The 18,921-nt window shown below is 44.4% G+C and overlaps 1 protein-coding gene across 1 annotated transcript in view; it reads left to right on the top strand.

Annotated features, from left to right (window-relative positions):
• Positions 1-6,868, top strand: part of LOC112261488 (neurexin-1a) — a 159,591-nt gene extending 152,723 nt beyond the window's left edge. Inside the window, exons 5-12 of the mRNA XM_042328474.1 lie at positions 5,577-5,648; positions 5,824-5,876; positions 6,014-6,028; positions 6,280-6,294; positions 6,394-6,408; positions 6,508-6,522; positions 6,698-6,750; positions 6,850-6,868. Coding sequence (XP_042184408.1) covers positions 5,577-5,648; positions 5,824-5,876; positions 6,014-6,028; positions 6,280-6,294; positions 6,394-6,408; positions 6,508-6,522; positions 6,698-6,750; positions 6,850-6,868 — 257 coding nt within the window. The remainder of the gene's footprint in view (positions 1-5,576; positions 5,649-5,823; positions 5,877-6,013; positions 6,029-6,279; positions 6,295-6,393; positions 6,409-6,507; positions 6,523-6,697; positions 6,751-6,849) is intronic.
• The last annotated feature ends 12,053 nt before the right edge of the window (positions 6,869-18,921 follow it).

The following is an 18,921-nucleotide window of genomic DNA, read 5'->3' as shown; positions in this document are numbered from 1 at the left end:
TCTCTCGGGATATACTGTCCCCGTCCATAAAGCCAGCTGGGTTCTCAGTTCATCGTGCAAACAGGAATAAAGAACTCTACGCGGAGAAGAAATGCGGAGGTGTAGGTTTCATGATTATCTACTCATGGTGTGATTGTGATAACATACAGAAACTCAAGTCCTTTTGTTCACCCGACCTGGAATACCTCATTCAATCTCTTCCTATCCCAGTCTGCTGACCCCACTTGCTTCAAGATGTCCCCCATTGTTCCTGTACCCAAGAAACAAAGGTAACCGAACTAAATAACTATCGTGTAACACTCACATCTGTCATCATGAAGTGCTTTGAGAGGCTAGGATCATATCCACCACAGTGGAGAACGTGGAACGCTTCAAGTTCCTTGGCATAAACCTCATTGACATACTGAAAAGGTCCACCCACACAGACAGTGTGGTGAATCAGGCGCAACAGCGCCCCTTCAACCTCATGGGGCTGAAGATATTTGGATTGGCCCCTAAGACCCTCAGGAACTTTAACAGATGCACAATTGAAAGCATCTTGTCTGTCGGGCTTTATCACCGCATGGTACGACAACTACACCACCCGCAACCGCAGGGTTCCATAGAGGGTGATGCAGTCCAACACATCAGCAGGGGCTGCCTGCCCTCCAGGACACATACAGCACTCGATGTCACAGGAAGGCAAAAAAGATTATCAAGGACGTCAACAACCGTAGCCACGGCTTGTTCACCCTGCTATCATCCAGAAAGCGAGAGACTGAAAAACAGCTTCTATCTCAAGGCCATCAGACTGTTAAATTGCCATCACTAGCTGGCTACCACCAGGTTACTCAACCCTTCACCTTAGAGGCTGCTGCCCTATATACAGTACCAGTCAAAAGTTTGGACAAACCTACTCATTCAAGGGTTTGTCTTTATTTTTACTATTTTCTACATTGTAGAATAATAGTGAAGACTTCAAAGCGATGAAATAGCACATATGGAATCATGTAGTAACCAAAAAAGTGTTAAACAAATCAAAATATATTTGTTAAATTAGATTATCAAAGTAGCCACCCTTTGCCTTGACGACAGCTTTGCACACTCTTGGCATTCTCTCAAACAGCTTCACCTGGAATGTTTTTCCAACAGTCTTGAAGGACTTCCCACATATAGTGAGCACTTGTTGGCTGTTTTTCCTTCACTCTGCGGTCCAACTCATCCTAGACCATCTGAATTGGGTTGAAGTTGGGTGATTGTGGAGACCAGGTCATCTGATGCAGCACTCTAGCACCCTCCTTATTGGCCAAATTGCAATTACACAGCCTGGAGGTGTGTTGGGTCATTGTCTGTTTGAAAAACAAATGATAGTCCCACTAAGCGCAAACAAGATGGGATTGTGTATCGCTACAGAATGCTGTGGTAGCCATGCTGGTTAAGTCTGCCTTGAATTATAAAAAAATCACTGGCAGTCTCACCAACAAAGCACCCCCACACCATCACACCTCTTCCTCCATGCCTCATGGTAGGAACCACACACGTTCACCTACTCTGCGTCTCACAAAGACACGTTGTTTGGAACCAAGAATCTCAAATTCAGTCTCATCAGAACAAAGGACAGATTTCCACCAGTCTAATATCCACTGCTCTTGTTTCTTCGCCCAAGCAAGTATCTTCTTATTACTGATGTCCTTTAATAGTGGTTTCTTTGCAGCAATTTGACCATGAAGTCCTGATTCACACAGTCTCCTCTGAACAGTTGATGTTGAGATGTGTCTGTTACTTGAACCCTGTGAAGCATTTATTTGTTCTGCAATTTTTGGGACTGGTAACACTAATGAACTTATCCTCTGCAGCAGAGGTGAGTCTGGGTTTCCCTTTCCTGTGGCGGTCCTCATCAGGACGTTTCATCAGAGTGCCTGAATGTTTTTGCGACTGCACTTGAAGAAACTTTAAAAGTTCTTGAAATTTCCCGTATTAACTGACCTTCATATCTTAAATTTATGAAGGATTGTCATTTATCTTTGCTTATTTGAGCTGTTCTTGTCCATGTGATGGTATGGACTTGATCTTTTACCAAATAAGGCTATCTTCTGTATACCAACCCTACCTTGCCACAACACAACTGATTGGCTCAAACCCATTAAGAAGGAAAGAAATTCCACAAATTAACTTTTAACAAGGCACACCTGGGGTGGAAGGGTGGCCTAGTGGTTAGAGCGTTGGACTAGTAACGTTGGACTAGTAACCAAAAGGTTGCAAGTTCAAATCCCCGAGCTGACAAGGTACAAATCTGTCGTTCTGCCCCTGAACAGGCAGTTAACCCACTGTTCCTAGGCTGTCATTGAAAATAAAAATTTGTTCTTAACTGACTTGCCTAGTAAAATAAAAAAATTGAAATGCATTCCAGGTGACTACCTCATGACCGCACTGTCATCAAGGCAAAGGGTTTTGATTTGTTTAATACTTTTTTGGTTACTACATTATTCCATATATGTTATTTGATAGTGTGGATGTCTTCACTATTATTCTACAATATAGAAAATAGTAAAATAAAGAACAAAAACTTTAATTAGTTGGTGTGTCCAAACTTTTGACTGGTACTGTACATAGACAATCACTGGACACTTTAATAATACTCTGTATGCTTTTCTACTGTATTTTAGTCATTTCCACTCCAATATTGCTCGTCCTAATATTTATATATATATATTTATTAATTCCATTCTTTTACTTTTAGATTTGTGTATCGTTGTGAATTGTTAGATACTACTGCATTGTTGGAGCTAGGAACACAAGCATTTCACTACACCCGCAATAACATTAGCTAAATAGTTGTATGTGACCAGTACAATTGGATATCGATTTTGATTTGATTTGATTTCAAGTGTCATATTATGTGCAAATAGTTCAAGTACAAAAAGGAAAATAAATAAACATTAAATATGGGTTGGATTTACAATGGTGTTTGTTCTTCACTGGTTGCCCTTTTATTGTGACAACAGGTCACACATCTTGCTGCTGTGATGCACACTGTGGTATTTCACCCAGTAGATATGGGAGTTTATCAAAATCGGTTTAGTTTTTGAATTCTTTGTGGCTCTGTGTAATCTAAGGGAAATATGTGTCTCTAATATGGTCATACATTTGGCAGGAGGTTAGGACGTGCAGCTCAGTTTCCACCTCATTTTGTGGGCAGTGTGCACAGAGCCAGGTCTGCCTACGGCGGTCTTTCTCAATATCAAGGCTATGCTCACTGAGTCTGCAGAATCAAAGCTTTCCTTATTTTTGAGTCAGTCGCAGAGGTCAGGTATTCTGCCACTGTGTACTCTCTGTGTACTCTAGTTTGCTCTGTTTTTTTGTCAATTCTTTCCAATAAGTAATTATCTCTCTCTCTCTCTCATTTCTCTCTCTTTCCCTCATTCTCTGTCCCCTCCTCCTCTCCCTTCCTCCCCCTCGCTACCCTATCCCCTGTGCTGACAGTGAGCTGTGGTCCGTGGGGCCGGTAGGCTGGCCTGAGCTGCATGTTAAGGCATAGAGGAATAGAGGGAGGGATGTAGGGAGCCAGGGCCCGGGCTGATGCAGGTGACCTTGGGTTTGGAGGGAGGGAAGGAGAGAAGTAGAAAGGGAAGGGTGGGAGGTAAGGAGGAATGGATGGAAAGAGGCACAGACAGACAGCATGCCGAAATAAGGGGTATGAGTATTGAAACCATCGTCTCCCTTTTGTCAGCCCTTTATGCATGACGTATCAATATTTAACACTGAGATGAGATTGCTTACTATGCCTGTAGAAGACTAACAAGGTCTGGTTTGGACTCCCTCCTCTAGTCCTCTCTCCTCTAGTAATCCCTCCTCTAGTCCTCTCTCCTCTAGTCCTGTCTCCTCTAGTCCTCTCTAGTCTTGTCCTCTCTCCTCACTCTAATCTCTCTCTGTCCTAACTCTCATCCTCCTCTTATCTCTCTCTTTCCTCTCTTCTCTCTCTCTTTTTCACTCCTGTACTCTCTTTCACACCCGTGATCACTCTCCCTCTCTCCATGCAGTATATGGACATTATGTGTTTCCCTGGCACGCCATCAGAGAGAGAGAATATCTTCTCCTGATGGCCTACGGGAGGAGAGATTGGGCAGCTACCTTTTGTATGAATGAGTGCTCTGTCAACAACATTGATCCACAGTTTAATTTGCTGCTACTGTCTGTGTGGCACATGACCGAGCGCAGTGCCGCAGCAGTAGTGGATCCATATTTCACAAGCAAAGCCAACAATGGAAGAGATTCATTCGGAAAAGCTCTTGCACATTCAATTGTGTAAACGTATGACATCACCATGGAAATGAATCAAGGTGGATGAGGGTGGCAATAGAATGATAGTGTAGTGTAACGATGTACGCTGAGAGTCAGGAAACAAGTTCAGGGGGTGAATACATTTAATTAATAAATGAACAAAACAAGGAACATGAACAGCGCACCGACATGGAACAGATACAGAAAACAATGACGCCTGGGGAAGAAACCAAAGGGAGGGACATATAAAGGGCAGGTAATCAAGGAGGTGATGGAGTCCAGATGACTGTCATTATGCGCGTAACATTGGTGACAGGTGTGCTCCATAATGAGCAGGCCGGTGACCTAGAGGCCGGAGAGGGAGCACACGTGACAGATAGGTGAGGAGGGGTGTGGAGGTTCATTGTAAGGCTAAGTCATCTCTGTCGCCAGTTAGCAGAGAGGGACATACTACATTTTGTCTACAGGGAGCAGAGAGGGACATACTGCACTGTGTCTACGGGGAGCAGAGAGGGACATACTGCACTGTGTCTACAGGGAGCAGAGAGGGACATACTGCACTGTGTCTACAGGGAGCAGAGAGGGACATACTGCACTGTGTCTACAGGGAGCAGAGAGGGACATACTGCACTGTGTCTACAGGGAGCAGACAGGGACATACTGCACTGTGTCTACAGGGAGCAGAGAGGGACATACTGCACTGTGTCTACAGGGAGCAGACAGGGACATACTGCACTGTGTCTACAGGGAGCAGAGAGGGACATACTGCACTGTGTCTACAGGGAGCAGAGAGGGACATACTGCACTGTGTCTACAGGGAGCAGAGAGGGACATACTGCACTGTCTACAGGGAGCAGAGATGGACATACTGCACTGTCTACAGCGAGCAGAGAGGGACATACTGCACTGTGTGGGTGTCCTAATGCCATAACTGCCTAAATGTGTTATTTGAGTGAGTGTCTGGGGAGAGACAGTGAAATATTTATTGACGGCCTGTCTCACCGTGTGTTTTTGTCTCCCCGTGTGCATGTGTGATGTAGCGAAGATACATTAACTTCCGCTGCGCAAGCCTAACCAAGCAGCACCTGTGTACTGGCCTCACTGTCTCCGCTCTCTCCTCCTGCAGACGTGTGTCCTCAGGGTGAACATACTCTCCTCCTGCAGACGTGTGTCCTCAGGGTGAACATACTCTCCTCCTGCAGACGTGTGTCCTCAGGGTGAACATACTCTCCTCCTGCAGATGTGTGTCCTCAGGGTGAACATACTCTCCTCCTGCAGATATGTGTCCTCAGGGTGAACATACTCTCCTCCTGCAGACATGTGTCCTCAGGGTGAACATAGACTCCTCAGGGTGAACATACCTCCTCCTGCAGACGTGTGTCCTCAGGGTGAACATACTCTCCTCCTGCAGATGTGTGTCCTCAGGGTGAACATACTCTCCTCCTGCAGACGTGTGTCCTCAGGGTGAACATACTCTCCTCCTGCAGATGTGTGCCCTCAGGGTGAACATACTTTCCTCCTGCAGACATGTGTCCTCAGGGTGAACATACTCTCCTCCTGCAGACGTGTGTCCTCAGGGTGAACATACTCTCCTCCTGCAGACGTATGTCCTCATGGTGAGCATACTCTCCTCGTGCAGACGTGTGTCCTCAGGGTGAACATACTCTCCTCCTGCAGACGTGTGTCCTCAGGGTGAACATACTCTCCTCCTGCAGACGTGTGTCCTCAGGGTGAACATACTCTCCTCCTGCAGATGTGTGCCCTCAGGGTGAACATACTCTCCTCCTGCAGACGTGTGTCCTCGGGGTGAACATACTCTCCTCCTGCAGACGTGTGTCCTCAGGGTGAACATACTCTCCTCCTGCAGACGTGTGTTCTCAGGGTGAACATACCCTCCTCCTGCAGACGTGTGTTCTCAGGGTGAACATACTCTCCTCCTGCAGACGTGTGTCCTCAGGGTGAACATACTCTCCTCGTGCAGACATGTGTCCTCAGGGTGAACATACTCTCCTCCTGCAGACGTGTGTCCTCAGGGTGAACATACTCTCCTCCTGCAGATGTGTGTCCTCAGGGTGAACATACTCTCCTCCTGCAGACGTGTGTCCTCAGGGTGAACATACTCTCCTCCTGCAGATGTGTGCCCTCAGGGTGAACATACTTTCCTCCTGCAGACATGTGTCCTCAGGGTGAACATACTCTCCTCCTGCAGACGTGTGTCCTCAGGGTGAACATACTCTCCTCCTGCAGACGTATGTCCTCATGGTGAGCATACTCTCCTCGTGCAGACGTGTGTCCTCAGGGTGAACATACTCTCCTCCTGCAGACGTGTGTCCTCAGGGTGAACATACTCTCCTCCTGCAGACGTGTGTCCTCAGGGTGAACATACTCTCCTCCTGCAGATGTGTGCCCTCAGGGTGAACATACTCTCCTCCTGCAGACGTGTGTCCTCGGGGTGAACATACTCTCCTCCTGCAGACGTGTGTCCTCAGGGTGAACATACTCTCCTCCTGCAGATGTGTGTTCTCAGGGTGAACATACCCTCCTCCTGCAGACGTGTGTTCTCAGGGTGAACATACTCTCCTCCTGCAGACGTGTGCCCTCAGGGTGAACATACTCTTCTCTGTGAAAAGAAAATCTGGACAGCTGTGTTTAAGGGAAGCAGCTATGAATGTTTGATAAGTGCGGGAATGCACTTTAAATTAGCCAGGTCTATTTTAAAGAGTAGGCAGTGCCACTCCCAGTCTTAATGGCCTGTCTGGGTCAGACCTGTTCGTGTTGATCACAGAGAGGGGTTGGGCTAGTCTGCCGTACTGCTGCACTTGAGGCACCAAAACTGTCTTCAAATACTTTTTGAAATCATAAGAAAGATTTCAGCCGGGTTAGCTTGAGCTTGCCCAGTGCAATAGAACCAATGGAAATATTTCAAATAGTATTTGAACCTAGGTATGTTAATCACAAGTACATGGTTTCAGGCCAGCCAGTCTGCAGGACAGAAGGGTACACCTTCAGTCCTCTGACAAAGTCCTCGCAACCCCTCTCGGTCTCTCCCAGACTTTACCCAGCAGAAGGCCCACATTTTGTAGTGGAATGAATCAAGCTAATGGGGCCCATAGATCTGTGCTGTCATCTCAGGGCTCATATTTATGGCTTGAAGAGCCATTACATATTGGTTCGGTGTCACTCCTCTCCCTCACACTGACTGACTGCCATCCTGGGGTCGCCAAGGAAGGACAATCTTGGACACTGCAGAACAAATTCCCCTAAAGAGAGGGAATGTGTGTGTGTGTTCTCAGAGTACTCTCTGAGCCAAATGGTCCATTACCTCCAGCTAAGTAACTATGGGCCCCTATGAAGGCATTATGAATGGCTTAGATATTGTTGTAACACATTGGTCTTTGTAGGAAAAACCTAGCACAATAAGGCTAAATGAGGGTTTCTCTGAGGAGTGATTCTCTCTGTGGCTGTCAGTGGTGGCTGTGTGTGTGCATGCATGCATGTGTGTGTGGGTAAAATGACTGATGCCCTTGGTGGTGCCTGTGCCCTGTGCTGTAGCCCTTCTGTGTTTACAGCTACTGCTGCATTAGTGACATCTGTCAAGGATTTCTACATGCTATTTGCCATTACCAGTCACACACATGCACACACACCCGTAGGCACACACACACACACACACACACACACACACACACACACACACACACACACACACACACACACACACACACACACATACTCACTCACTCACTCACTCACTCACTCACTCACTCACACACCTCAACTCACTATGCAGTACATGGAATATAAAGTATATGAAATGATAAGCCTCCATATTGACTAGCACTGTATTAAAACCTGTTTGGGATAGGGGGCAGCATTTTCACATTTGGATGAAAAGCATGCCCAGAGAAACCTGGCTGCTACTCAGTCCCAGTTGCTAATATATACATATCATTAGTTGATTTGAATAGAAAACACTCTGAAGTAAATGATGTCTGTGAGTATAACAGAACTCATGGCAGGAGAAAACCTGAGAAAAATCCAACCAGGAAGTGGGAAATCTGAGGTTTGTAGTTTTTCAACTCTTGGCCTATCGAATACACAGTGTCTGTGGGGTCAAATTGCACTTCCTTGGGCTTCCACTAGATGTCAACAGTCTTTAGAACCTTGTTTGATTCTTCTACTGTGAAGGAGGGGTGAATGAGTCAGTGGTCTGGCAGAGTGCCATGAACTTGTGACAGTGACACGTGACAGTTAGCTTGAGTTCCATTCCATGCATTTCTGAAGACAAAGAAATTCTCTGGTTGGAGAAGATTTATGTTAAAAACATCCTAAAGATTGATTCTATACTTCGTTTGACATGTTTCTACGCACTGTAACAGATGTATTTTTTACTTTTCGTCTGCTCGTGCGTCATGAATTTGGATTACTGGGCTGAATGCGCTAACAACAAGGAGGTATTTGGACATAAAGATGAACTTTATCGAACAAATCAAACATTTATTGTGGAACTGGGATTCCTGGGAGTGCATTCTGATGAAGATCATCAAAGGTAAGTTTATATTTATAATGCTATTTCTGACTTCTGTTGACTCCAACATGGCGGACATCTGTATGGCTTGATTTGTTGTCTGAGCGTCATACTCAGATTATTGCATGGTTTGCTTTTTCCGTAAAGTTTTTTTGAAATCTGACACAATGGTTTCATTAAGGAGAAGTATATCTTTAATTCTGTGAATAACAGTTGTATCTTTTATCAATGTTTATTATGGGTATTTCTGTAAATTGATGTGGCTCTCTGCAAAATTACCGGATGTGTCATGTTCTGACCATAGTTCTGTTATTTTATTCTTTGTTTTAGTATGGTCAGGGCGTGAGTTGGGGTGGGCAGTCTATGTTTGTTTTTCTATGTTGGTTTTTGTGTTCGGCCTAGTATGGTTCTCAATCAGAGGCAGGTGTCGTTAGTTGTCTCTGATTGAGAATCATACTTAGGTAGCCTGGGTTTCACTTTTGGTTTGTGGGTGTTTGTCTCCGTGTGAGTGTTTGGGTCACACGGTACTGTTTCGGTTTTGTATATTTCACGTTTTTTATTTTGTTCCAGTGTTCTGTTGTGGTTTTGAATTAATAAATATGGACACTTACCACGCTGCATTTTCGTCCGATCCTTACTCCTCTTCAGACGAAGAGGAGGAAATCCGTTACAGGATGTTTTGGAAGTAAAACATTTCTGAACGTAACGCGCCAATGTAAACTGAGATTTTTGGATATAAATATGCACTTTATCGAACAAAACATACATGTATTGTGTCACATGATGTCCTATGAGTGTCATCTGATGAAGTTCATCAAAGGTTAGTGATTAATTTTATCTATATTTCTGCATTTTGTGACACCTCTCTTTGGCTGGAAAATGGCTGTCTGTGTTTCTGTGAGTTGGCTCTGACCTAACAATCATATGTTGTGCTTTCGCTGTAAAGCCTTTTTGAAATCGAACACGATGGGTAGATTAAGAAGACATTTCTTTCATTTGGTGTATTGCACTTGTTAATGTGTGAAAGAAAAAAATATTTTACACTCGCTTTTCAGCGGAATGTTGTCGAGGGTTGCCGCTAGTGGAACCCCTAGCCATAATTAAAACAGCCCCAAGCAACTCGATGAAATGTGCCACAGGCTACAATACAGGCTAACTCCATTTGATGCCATTTTGGTTTATGTGATTCTCTCTGCATTGCATAAAACAGGTCCTAGATTATACATTTATTTGCATGAGATATTTATTGATACTTGGCAGTCCCATTGAGATTGATATACAGTGTTGTAGTGTTATGCTGCTATAGTCTGCTATGGTGCGTTGTGATGGTGTGTTGAGGTGTGCTGTGTAGTGTGTAGTGCTTTTTTAAACCTTTATTTAACTTTATTTAAAAGGCAAGTCAGTTAAGATTTTTATTTTATTTACAATGACGGCCTAGAAACAGTGGGTTAAATGCCATTATCTCCCGGCAGAACAATATATTTTTACTTTGTCAGCTCTGGGATTCAATCTAGCAACCTGTTGGTTACTGGCCCAACGCTCTAACCACTAGGCAACCTGCCGCTGTGCTGTGGTGTGTTGTGGCGTGTTGTGATGTGGTGTATTGTGGTGGGGTATGTTGTGGTGTGATGTGGTGTGTTGTGTTGTGATGTTGTGGTGTGATGTGGTGGTGTGTGATGTTGTGGTGTGTTGAGCTGTGATGTAATGGTATAATGTTGTGGTGTGGTGTGGTGGTGTCATGTAATGTTGTGGTGTGATATTGTGTTGTGTGGTGTTGTGGTGTGATGTTGTGGTGTGGGGTGTTGTGGTGTTGTGTTGTGGTGTGGTTTGATGTTGTGGTTTGATGTTGTGGTGTGTTGAGGTGTGATGTAATGTTGTGATGTTGAGTTGTTGTGTGTTGTCTTGCAACACACCACAGGAGCTACAAACTGAGCTCTATCATGGTAGCTGTGAATGTCATACATTTGCAAAGATAGGCATCTCCCTGCTGGATTGTTCTAGAAAGATATGTGTCATCCTGCTGGATTGTTCTAGGAAGAGAGAAGTCATCCTGCTGGATTGTTCTAGAAAGAGAGGAGTCATCCTGCTGGAATGTTCTAGAAAGATAGGCATCTTCCTGCTGGATTGTTCTAGAAAGAGAGGAGTCATCCTGCTGGATTGTTCTAGAAAAATATAATACATGTTTTCTTCTCTTTGTGTCTTTTCTCTCCTGGGGTTTCTCTTCCTGATAACTGCAGCCTTGTCTAAGACGTAGTGGCTGTGTCCCAAATAGAACACCTTTCCCGATACATTCTCTATGGGCCCTGGTCAGAAGTATTGCGCTATGTAGGAATAGGGTGCCATACTGAACATTTTGCTAATTGAATAGCTAGATGTATTGATCGAATGCTATTTTGTCACATCCCATCTCTCACTGACAATTGAGTATAGATCAATGGCCGTTCAGAACCCTTTCTTTCGTCTCCTCTCCTCTATTCTCCTGGCACTAAATACAATAACTATCAGGCTTTGAATTCAGTCTGAGAAAGCGAGGGAGGGGAAGAGGGAGAGGAATAGATAGCGTGATCTAGATTGATAGAGAGATAGAGATCAGAATGTTAGGATAGGCAGGTAGATGACTGGACAGACTGAATACAGTATCATTCAGATCACTGACCTCTATCTGGGTCAAATGATTATTGCTCCTCCTTTACTTCTTTTTGAGATGGTGCCAGGGTTTGGGAGTTAATCCAGTGTTTTGAGATGGTGTCAGGGTTTGGGAGTTAATCTAGTGTTTTGAGATGGTACCAGGGTTTGGGAGTTAATCCAGTGTTTTGAGATGGTGCCAGGGTTTAGGAGTTAATCCAGTGTTTTGAGATGGTACCAGGGTTTAGGAGTTAATCCAGTGTTTTGAGATGGTGCCAGGGTTTAGGAGTTAATCCAGTGTTTTGAGATGGTACCAGGGTTTAGGAGTTAATCCAGTGTTTTGAGATGGTGCCAGGGTTTAGGAGTTAATCCAGTGTTTTGAGATGGTGCCAGGGTTTAGGAGTTAATCCAGTGTTTTGAGATGGTGCCAGGGTTTAGGAGTTTATCCAGTGTTTTGAGATGGTGCCAGGGTTTAGGAGTTAATCCAGTGTTTTGAGATGGTGCCAGGGTTTAGGAGTTAATCCAGTGTTTTGAGATGGTGCCAGGGTTTGAGAGTTAATCCAGTGTGATGCATGGCTGGGTGGCTCTGCTCTGGCTGACTTGCTCTGCTCTGGGTGGCTGGCTGGCTGACTGGCTGGCTGGCTTTGCTTTGGGTGGCTGACTGCCTTGGTGGATGGTTGGCTGGCTCTGGTCTGAATGACTGACTTACTCTTCTCTGACTGGCTGACTGGCTGGGTGGATGGTTGACTGACTCTGCTCTGTGTGGCTGACTGGCTGGGTGGATGATTGACTGACTCTGCTCTGGGTGGCCGACTGGATCTGCTTTAAGTGGCTTGCTGGCTGGCCGGCCCCGGGACGATGGTTGACTGAAAAAGGGTGTCTGAGTGAACATCAGATTAAAGTGTAGTCCGGTTGAACTCTCCTTACACTGCGGCATAGGGTTCAGATTGACAGAGGGACAGGGGGGAGGAAGGGAGAATAGAACAAAGAAAGGTAGGAAGCTAAAACCATAGTACTGAGCCTAAAAAAATCAGCATGTGTACGATATCCTACAGAGAGAGGGAGAGAAGAGCGAGGCAGAATGTCAGAGGGTGGTGGTGGTGGGTTGTACGGTAGCTGGCTGGAAACATCTGGTAGAGAAGGCAGGAAGGCAACACAGATCTCCAGTTTCATCCCTGATGCTCTACTTCTTCTGTCCATTTTTCAGCCACCACCACTGTCACATGGCAAGATGCAGCGGTCCTCTTACAGTCTGCTGGTTCATTCACACTACAGGGTCAAACCGAGCACAGCCAAGACGAGCCAGGCTGGGCCAAGCTGGGCCAAAGTGGGCTTAACTGGTTACACACTCATTAATGTTGCTGGAACTGTTAATTAAAGGACAATGTGAAAGTAAAATATCAGATCCAGCACACAGTTCTGGTTGTCAGACTGTGAGTCAGGCTTTACTATAGATCAACTGAGTAATCTCAAACGGTTCTGGTTGTCAGACTGTGAGTCAGGCTTTACTATAGATCAACTGAGTCTTCTCAAACGGTTCTGGTTGTCAGACTGTGAGTCAGGCTTTACTATAGATCAACTGAGTCTTCTCAAACGGTTCTGGTTGTCAGACTGTGAGTCAGGCTTTACTATAGATCAACTGAGTAATCTCAAACGGTTCTGGTTGTCAGACTGTGAGTCAGGCTTTACTATAGATCAACTGAGTCTTCTCAAACGGTTCTGGTTGTCAGACTGTGAGTCAGGCTTTACTATAGATCAACTGAGTAATCTCAAACGGTTCTGGTTGTCAGACTGTGAGTCAGGCTTTACTATAGATCAACTGAGTCTTCTCAAACGGTTCTGGTTGTCAGACTGTGAGTCAGGCTTTACTATAGATCAACTGAGTCTTCTCAAACGGTTCTGGTTGTCAGACTGTGAGTCAGGCTTTACTATAGATCAACTGAGTCTTCTCAAACGGTTCTGGTTGTCAGACTGTGAGTCAGGCTTTACTATAGATGAACTGAGTAATTATATGCTGCTGTTCTTGTCTTGGCAACATACAGCTGTCAGCCTGCAGTTTAAATGAGCCATTACACCTTTCATACAGTATGTGCCAAGGCAGAAAATAATTAGGATTCTGAAGGCTATCCTGCTATAGTGTTGACAGTGTGGCTTGTTTTATAGTATGTGTGCTTCTCACTCACTTGGTTTTTGTGTAAATTGAGACAGTTACTTGTGTGCAGGTGTGGTTTTTCTTGTTCAACTGTGGATGTTTTTCCAATATCCTATGTCCTTGTTGTTACCTCATACCTCAATTTCCTTGTTGGCACAGTGTGTGAATTCTGTCAAATTATTATTTTAATTTGAAGAAAGTAATGAAAGGGTAATTATAGAGAGAGAGAGAGAGAGAGAGTCTAGCAGTCTAGCATAGTGCCATCTGTTTTATCACCAAAGCCCCATATACTACCCACCACTTCTACCTGTATGCGCTCATTGGCTGGCCCTCGATACATATTTGTCGCCAAACCTTTGCTAGGTAAAGACCCTTCTTATCTCAGGCCTACCTGATTAAATAAATATATAAATGAGTTCTACCCAGGACAGGAACAGCTCTCAATTATACAATAGCACAATTCAACTCAGTCACTCCATTCCCCATGCTAACAGTGGGGTGGATATGTGTGCTCACGGCAGAGAGTATGTGTGTGTGCGCGCTCACTGCAGTGTGTGTGTGTTCCCTATGCCTACAGTGTGTGTGTGTTTATGTTCCCTATCCTTACTGTGTGTGTGTCTGTTCCCTATCCGTACTGTGTGTGTGTCTGTTCCCTATCCTTACAGTGTGTGTGTCTGTTCCCTATCCTTACTGTGTGTGTGTCTGTCCCCTATCCTTACAGTGTGTGTGTCTGTTCCCTCTCCTTACTGTGTGTGTCTATTCCCTATCCTTACAGTGTGTGTGTATGTTCCCTATACTTACTGTGTGTGTCTGTTCCCTATCCTTACTGTGTGTGTGTCTGTCCCCTATCCTTACAGTGTGTGTGTCTGTTCCCTATCCTTACTGTGTGTGTCTATTCCCTATCCTTACAGTGTGTGTGTATGTTCCCTATACTTACTGTGTGTGTCTGTTCCCTATCCTTACAGTGTGTGTGTCTGTTCCCTATCCTTACTGTGTGTGTGTGTCTGTTCCCTATACTTACAGTGTGTGTGTCTGTTCCCTATCCTTACAGTGTGTGTGTCTATTCCCTATCCTTACTGTGTGTGTCTATTCCCTATCCTTACAGTGTGTGTGTCTGTTCCCTATCCTTACTGTGTGTGTGTCTGTTCCCTATCCTTACTGTGTGTGTCTGTTCCCTATCCTTACAGTGTGTGTGTCTGTTCCCTATCCTTACTGTGTGTGTGTGTCTGTTCCCTATACTTACAGTGTGTGTGTCTGTTCCCTATCCTTACAGTGTGTGTGTCTGTTCCCTATCCTTACTGTGTGTGTGTGTCTGTTCCCTATACTTACAGTGTGTGTGTCTGTTCCCTATCCTTACAGTGTGTGTCTGTTCCCTATCCTTACTGTGTGTGTCTATTCCCTATCCTTACAGTGTGTGTCTATTCCCTATCCTTACAGTGTGTGTCTATTCCCTATCCTTACTGTGTGTGTCTATTCCCTATCCTTACAGTGTGTGTCTGTTCCCTATCCTTACTGTGTGTGTCTGTTCCCTATCCTTACAGTGTGTGTCTGTTCCCTATCCTTACAGTGTGTGTCTGTTCCCTATCCTTACAGTGTGTGTCTGTTCCCTATCCTTACAGTGTGTGTCTGTTCCCTATCCTTACAGTGTGTGTCTGTTCCCTATCCTTACAGTGTGTGTCTGTTCCCTATCCTTACAGTGTGTGTCTGTTCCCTATCCTTACAGTGTGTGTGTCTGTTCCCTATCCTTACAGTGTGTGTCTATTCCCTCTCCTTACAGTGTGTCTGTTCCCTATCCTTACAGTGTGTGTCTGTTCCCTATCCTTACAGTGTGTGTCTGTTCCCTATCCTTACAGTGTGTGTCTATTCCCTCTCCTTACAGTGTGTGTCTGTTCCCTATCCTTACAGTGTGTGTCTGTTCCCTATCCTTACAGTGTGTGTCTGTTCCCTATCCTTACAGTGTGTGTGTCTGTTCCCTATCCTTACAGTGTGTGTGTCTGTTCCCTATCCTTACAGTGTGTGTCTGTTCCCTATCCTTACTGTGTGTGTCTGTTCCCTATCCTTACAGTGTGTGTGTCTGTTCCCTATCCTTACAGTGTGTGTCTGTTCCCTATCCTTACTGTGTGTGTCTATTTCCTATCCTTACAGTGTGTGTGTCTGTTCCCTATCCTTACAGTGTGTGTGCGCTCATGGCGGTGTGTGTCAACCTCCGGCAGTCCCGTCCTTCACTGCGTTACTGTGACGCTCCACACTACTTAATGAGGTCTGATCGCTCCCAGCTCTCCCATAATGCCTTTCTCTCTGCGACCATGGAGGTTTGGCAGAACATTTGGACAGATGGTGGAAACAGCCGGGATGCCCGGGCTTGGCAGGTGGCATAGTGCCTGAGTGCCCGGGAGAGATAGATAGGTAGATAAGGTGGATAGGTTTGACACCCTAGGCATCCTACTAATCGAAAGAAAGTGCTATGGAAGGACTTTTCCAAATTAGTTGCACAGAGTAGAACTGTGGAGAAATGATATGTTTTGCATCGCTAGATGGTGCTTGCTGCAGCCTGGCTGGGTTGTGGGACTGGCCAAGGATGTCTGATCTTTCCTCTTTAAATGTTTGATGAGTGTTCTCTGCCATCCAAAAGAAAATAAATGGATCTTTATACCAACATTTCAGTATCAATGCATCTTCATCAGGTTTTATAGCAGTGAAATGTTGATCCTGTGGTCTGCTTCACTGAATTGTTGTTTGGCAATTCCCGTTTCACATACCATACACACTCATCTCAGTTGGGGTGATTCAAATTGGGCAATTATCTCATGCTGTGTTTGTTTCCTTTTATATTCTTTAAAATACCTAGTTTATGAAACACAAATATGCAAGCTTTGCATCATAGACCTATACAGTATATACACATGGGATGCTGTGTGGTGATCTCAAGGAGGCTGTTTTATGTCTAGCAGGGGATGTGTAGTTTAATGATGTTAAATAAAACAGGATTAAACCTACTGATTAACAGTCTGTTACTCTCTCGCTCTCTCGCTCTCTCGCTCGCTTTCTCGCTCTCTTGCTCTCTCTCTCTCTCTGTGTGTGTCCCTCTCTTAACTTAAAGCTACACACAGGAACATTGTAAAGATAGAAAAGACAAGACTGTGCTTATTTTTCACGTTGAAATAGCCATTCTGTTGTTAGATTATCCACAGCGGTTCCACTAGTAGAATAATGGGTTCACAGAGTAACTAAGACTCTGTATGTGTGCATGCGTGCTGCTCCTCACCCATCAGTGCTTTGGTATTTCTGTGCTGGCTTGAACCTCTAGCTCCAGGTACTTCAGACAGTGTGAAACTGATCTTGCCAAATTCCCTTGGAGAATAAGGGAAGGGAATGGGCAGCGACTGTCTGTCTGGGCGGTAGGTAGCCTATCGGTTAAAAACATCTTCGGGATCGGTGTCCCTTCCACGGGACGGTTGAGCTGACGTAGACTAATGCGATTAGCATGAGGTTGTACGTAAGCAAAAATAAAATTTACCTGGACATAGATATATCTGATATTGACAGAAAGCTTGAATTCATGTTAATCTAACTGCACTGTCCAATTTACATTAGCTATTAGAGTAAAATAATAGCATGCTATTGTTTGTGGAGAGTGCACAGTTTTGAACATGAAAATGTATTAATTAGCAAATTAGGCACATTTGGGCAGTCTTGTTACATAATTTTGAACAGAAATACAATGGTTAATTTGATCAGTCTACAAGTTTGCACATACACTGCTGCCATCTAGTGGCCAAAATCTAAATCGCACCTGGGCTGGAATAATACATTATGGCCTTTCTCTTGTATTTCAAAGATGATGGTAAACAAAATGACAAAATAACGTTTTTTCTTCGTATTATCTTTCACCAGATCTATTGTGTTATTTTATCCTACATTCTTTTTACATTTCCACAAACTTCAAACGGTTTCCTTTCCAATGGTACCAAGAACATGCATATCCTTGCTTCAGGGCCTGAGCTACAGGCAGTTAGATTTAGGTATGTCATTTTAGGCAAAAATTTAAAAAAGTTGCAGATCCTTAAGAGGTTTTGAATCCCAAGTTGACTATGTGGAAAAGCTGTCAATGTGCCCTAATTGCTCTAGTAAAATGTTTCTGTCTCCGCTGGCTGCTGTTCTGGGATAACCACAATGTGTCCTGGGGTAATATGGATATATTGTGGAGTACAGAGTCAGGCTGGTCCTGCCAGTGTCTGTCTCTCTTTACCCACTGTGAAAGATGTGTATGTTTGTCAGTGCCCACTTCGAAGTACTCATTGTTCTCAGGCTTGGGGCCCAACCTCTATCCCTTAGTCCTCTTTTTCAATATTAACAATCCATTACATCCTCACACATATATATTTGTTCCAACTGCATACAGTAATGACTCTATAGTGCGCATGCCCACTGAATTATAATCCCCCCAAAATATTGACTGAATTAAACAAAACTGTAACTTCCTGTCGACTGATCCCCCTAAGTCTGGCAGAATGTCTTATTTAATTGATCCCCTGCCAAGGTTTGGTACCATGTCTTGTGGGTACATGTCACCGCAAAGGGGAGGACAAAAGTAAGGATAAAGTAGCAAACTTGCTGTCTACTTTCGCCCCTTGAGAGAGAGCACACAAATTAGTCTCGAAAATTAGAGCACATGCACGCACACACACAATCACACACACACAATCCCACACACACAATCACACACACACACAATCACACACACACAATCACACACACACAATCACACATATGCACACATATCACACACACAAATCACACACACACAATCACACACACACAATCACACACACACAATCACACACACACAATCACACATATGCACACGCACACACACACGCATACACACACACACCCACAAGCACACACGCACAATCACACATGCACACGCACATTCACACACACACGCACACACAATCACACACACACGCACAATCACACGCAATCACACACACGCACAAACACACACACACAAACACACACACACATGCACACATTCACACAAACACACACATGTATGCACACACAAACACGCACTCAATCACACAGCACACATACACAATCACTCAAACACACACATACACACACACACGCAAACATCCAGTTGGTGGGATCTGTGTTGGATGAGTCACTTTGTTGTGTTCAAATTCTCTCCTTAAATTCACAGCCCTCTATCTATTTATTACGGCCATCGAAATGTTAGCTATTAAAATCAGATCCAACAATGATATTGAAGGACTAGAAATCAAGGGTTTAAAAACAAAGGTGTCATTTTACCCTGACGGCTCATGTTTTCTTTTCTATCAGCAGTCTGGAT

The sequence above is a fragment of the Oncorhynchus tshawytscha genome, linkage group LG01, assembly GCF_018296145.1.
Source record: "Oncorhynchus tshawytscha isolate Ot180627B linkage group LG01, Otsh_v2.0, whole genome shotgun sequence".
Lineage (NCBI taxonomy): Eukaryota > Metazoa > Chordata > Actinopteri > Salmoniformes > Salmonidae > Oncorhynchus > Oncorhynchus tshawytscha.
This window is presented reverse-complemented; position numbering and strand designations above follow the sequence as displayed.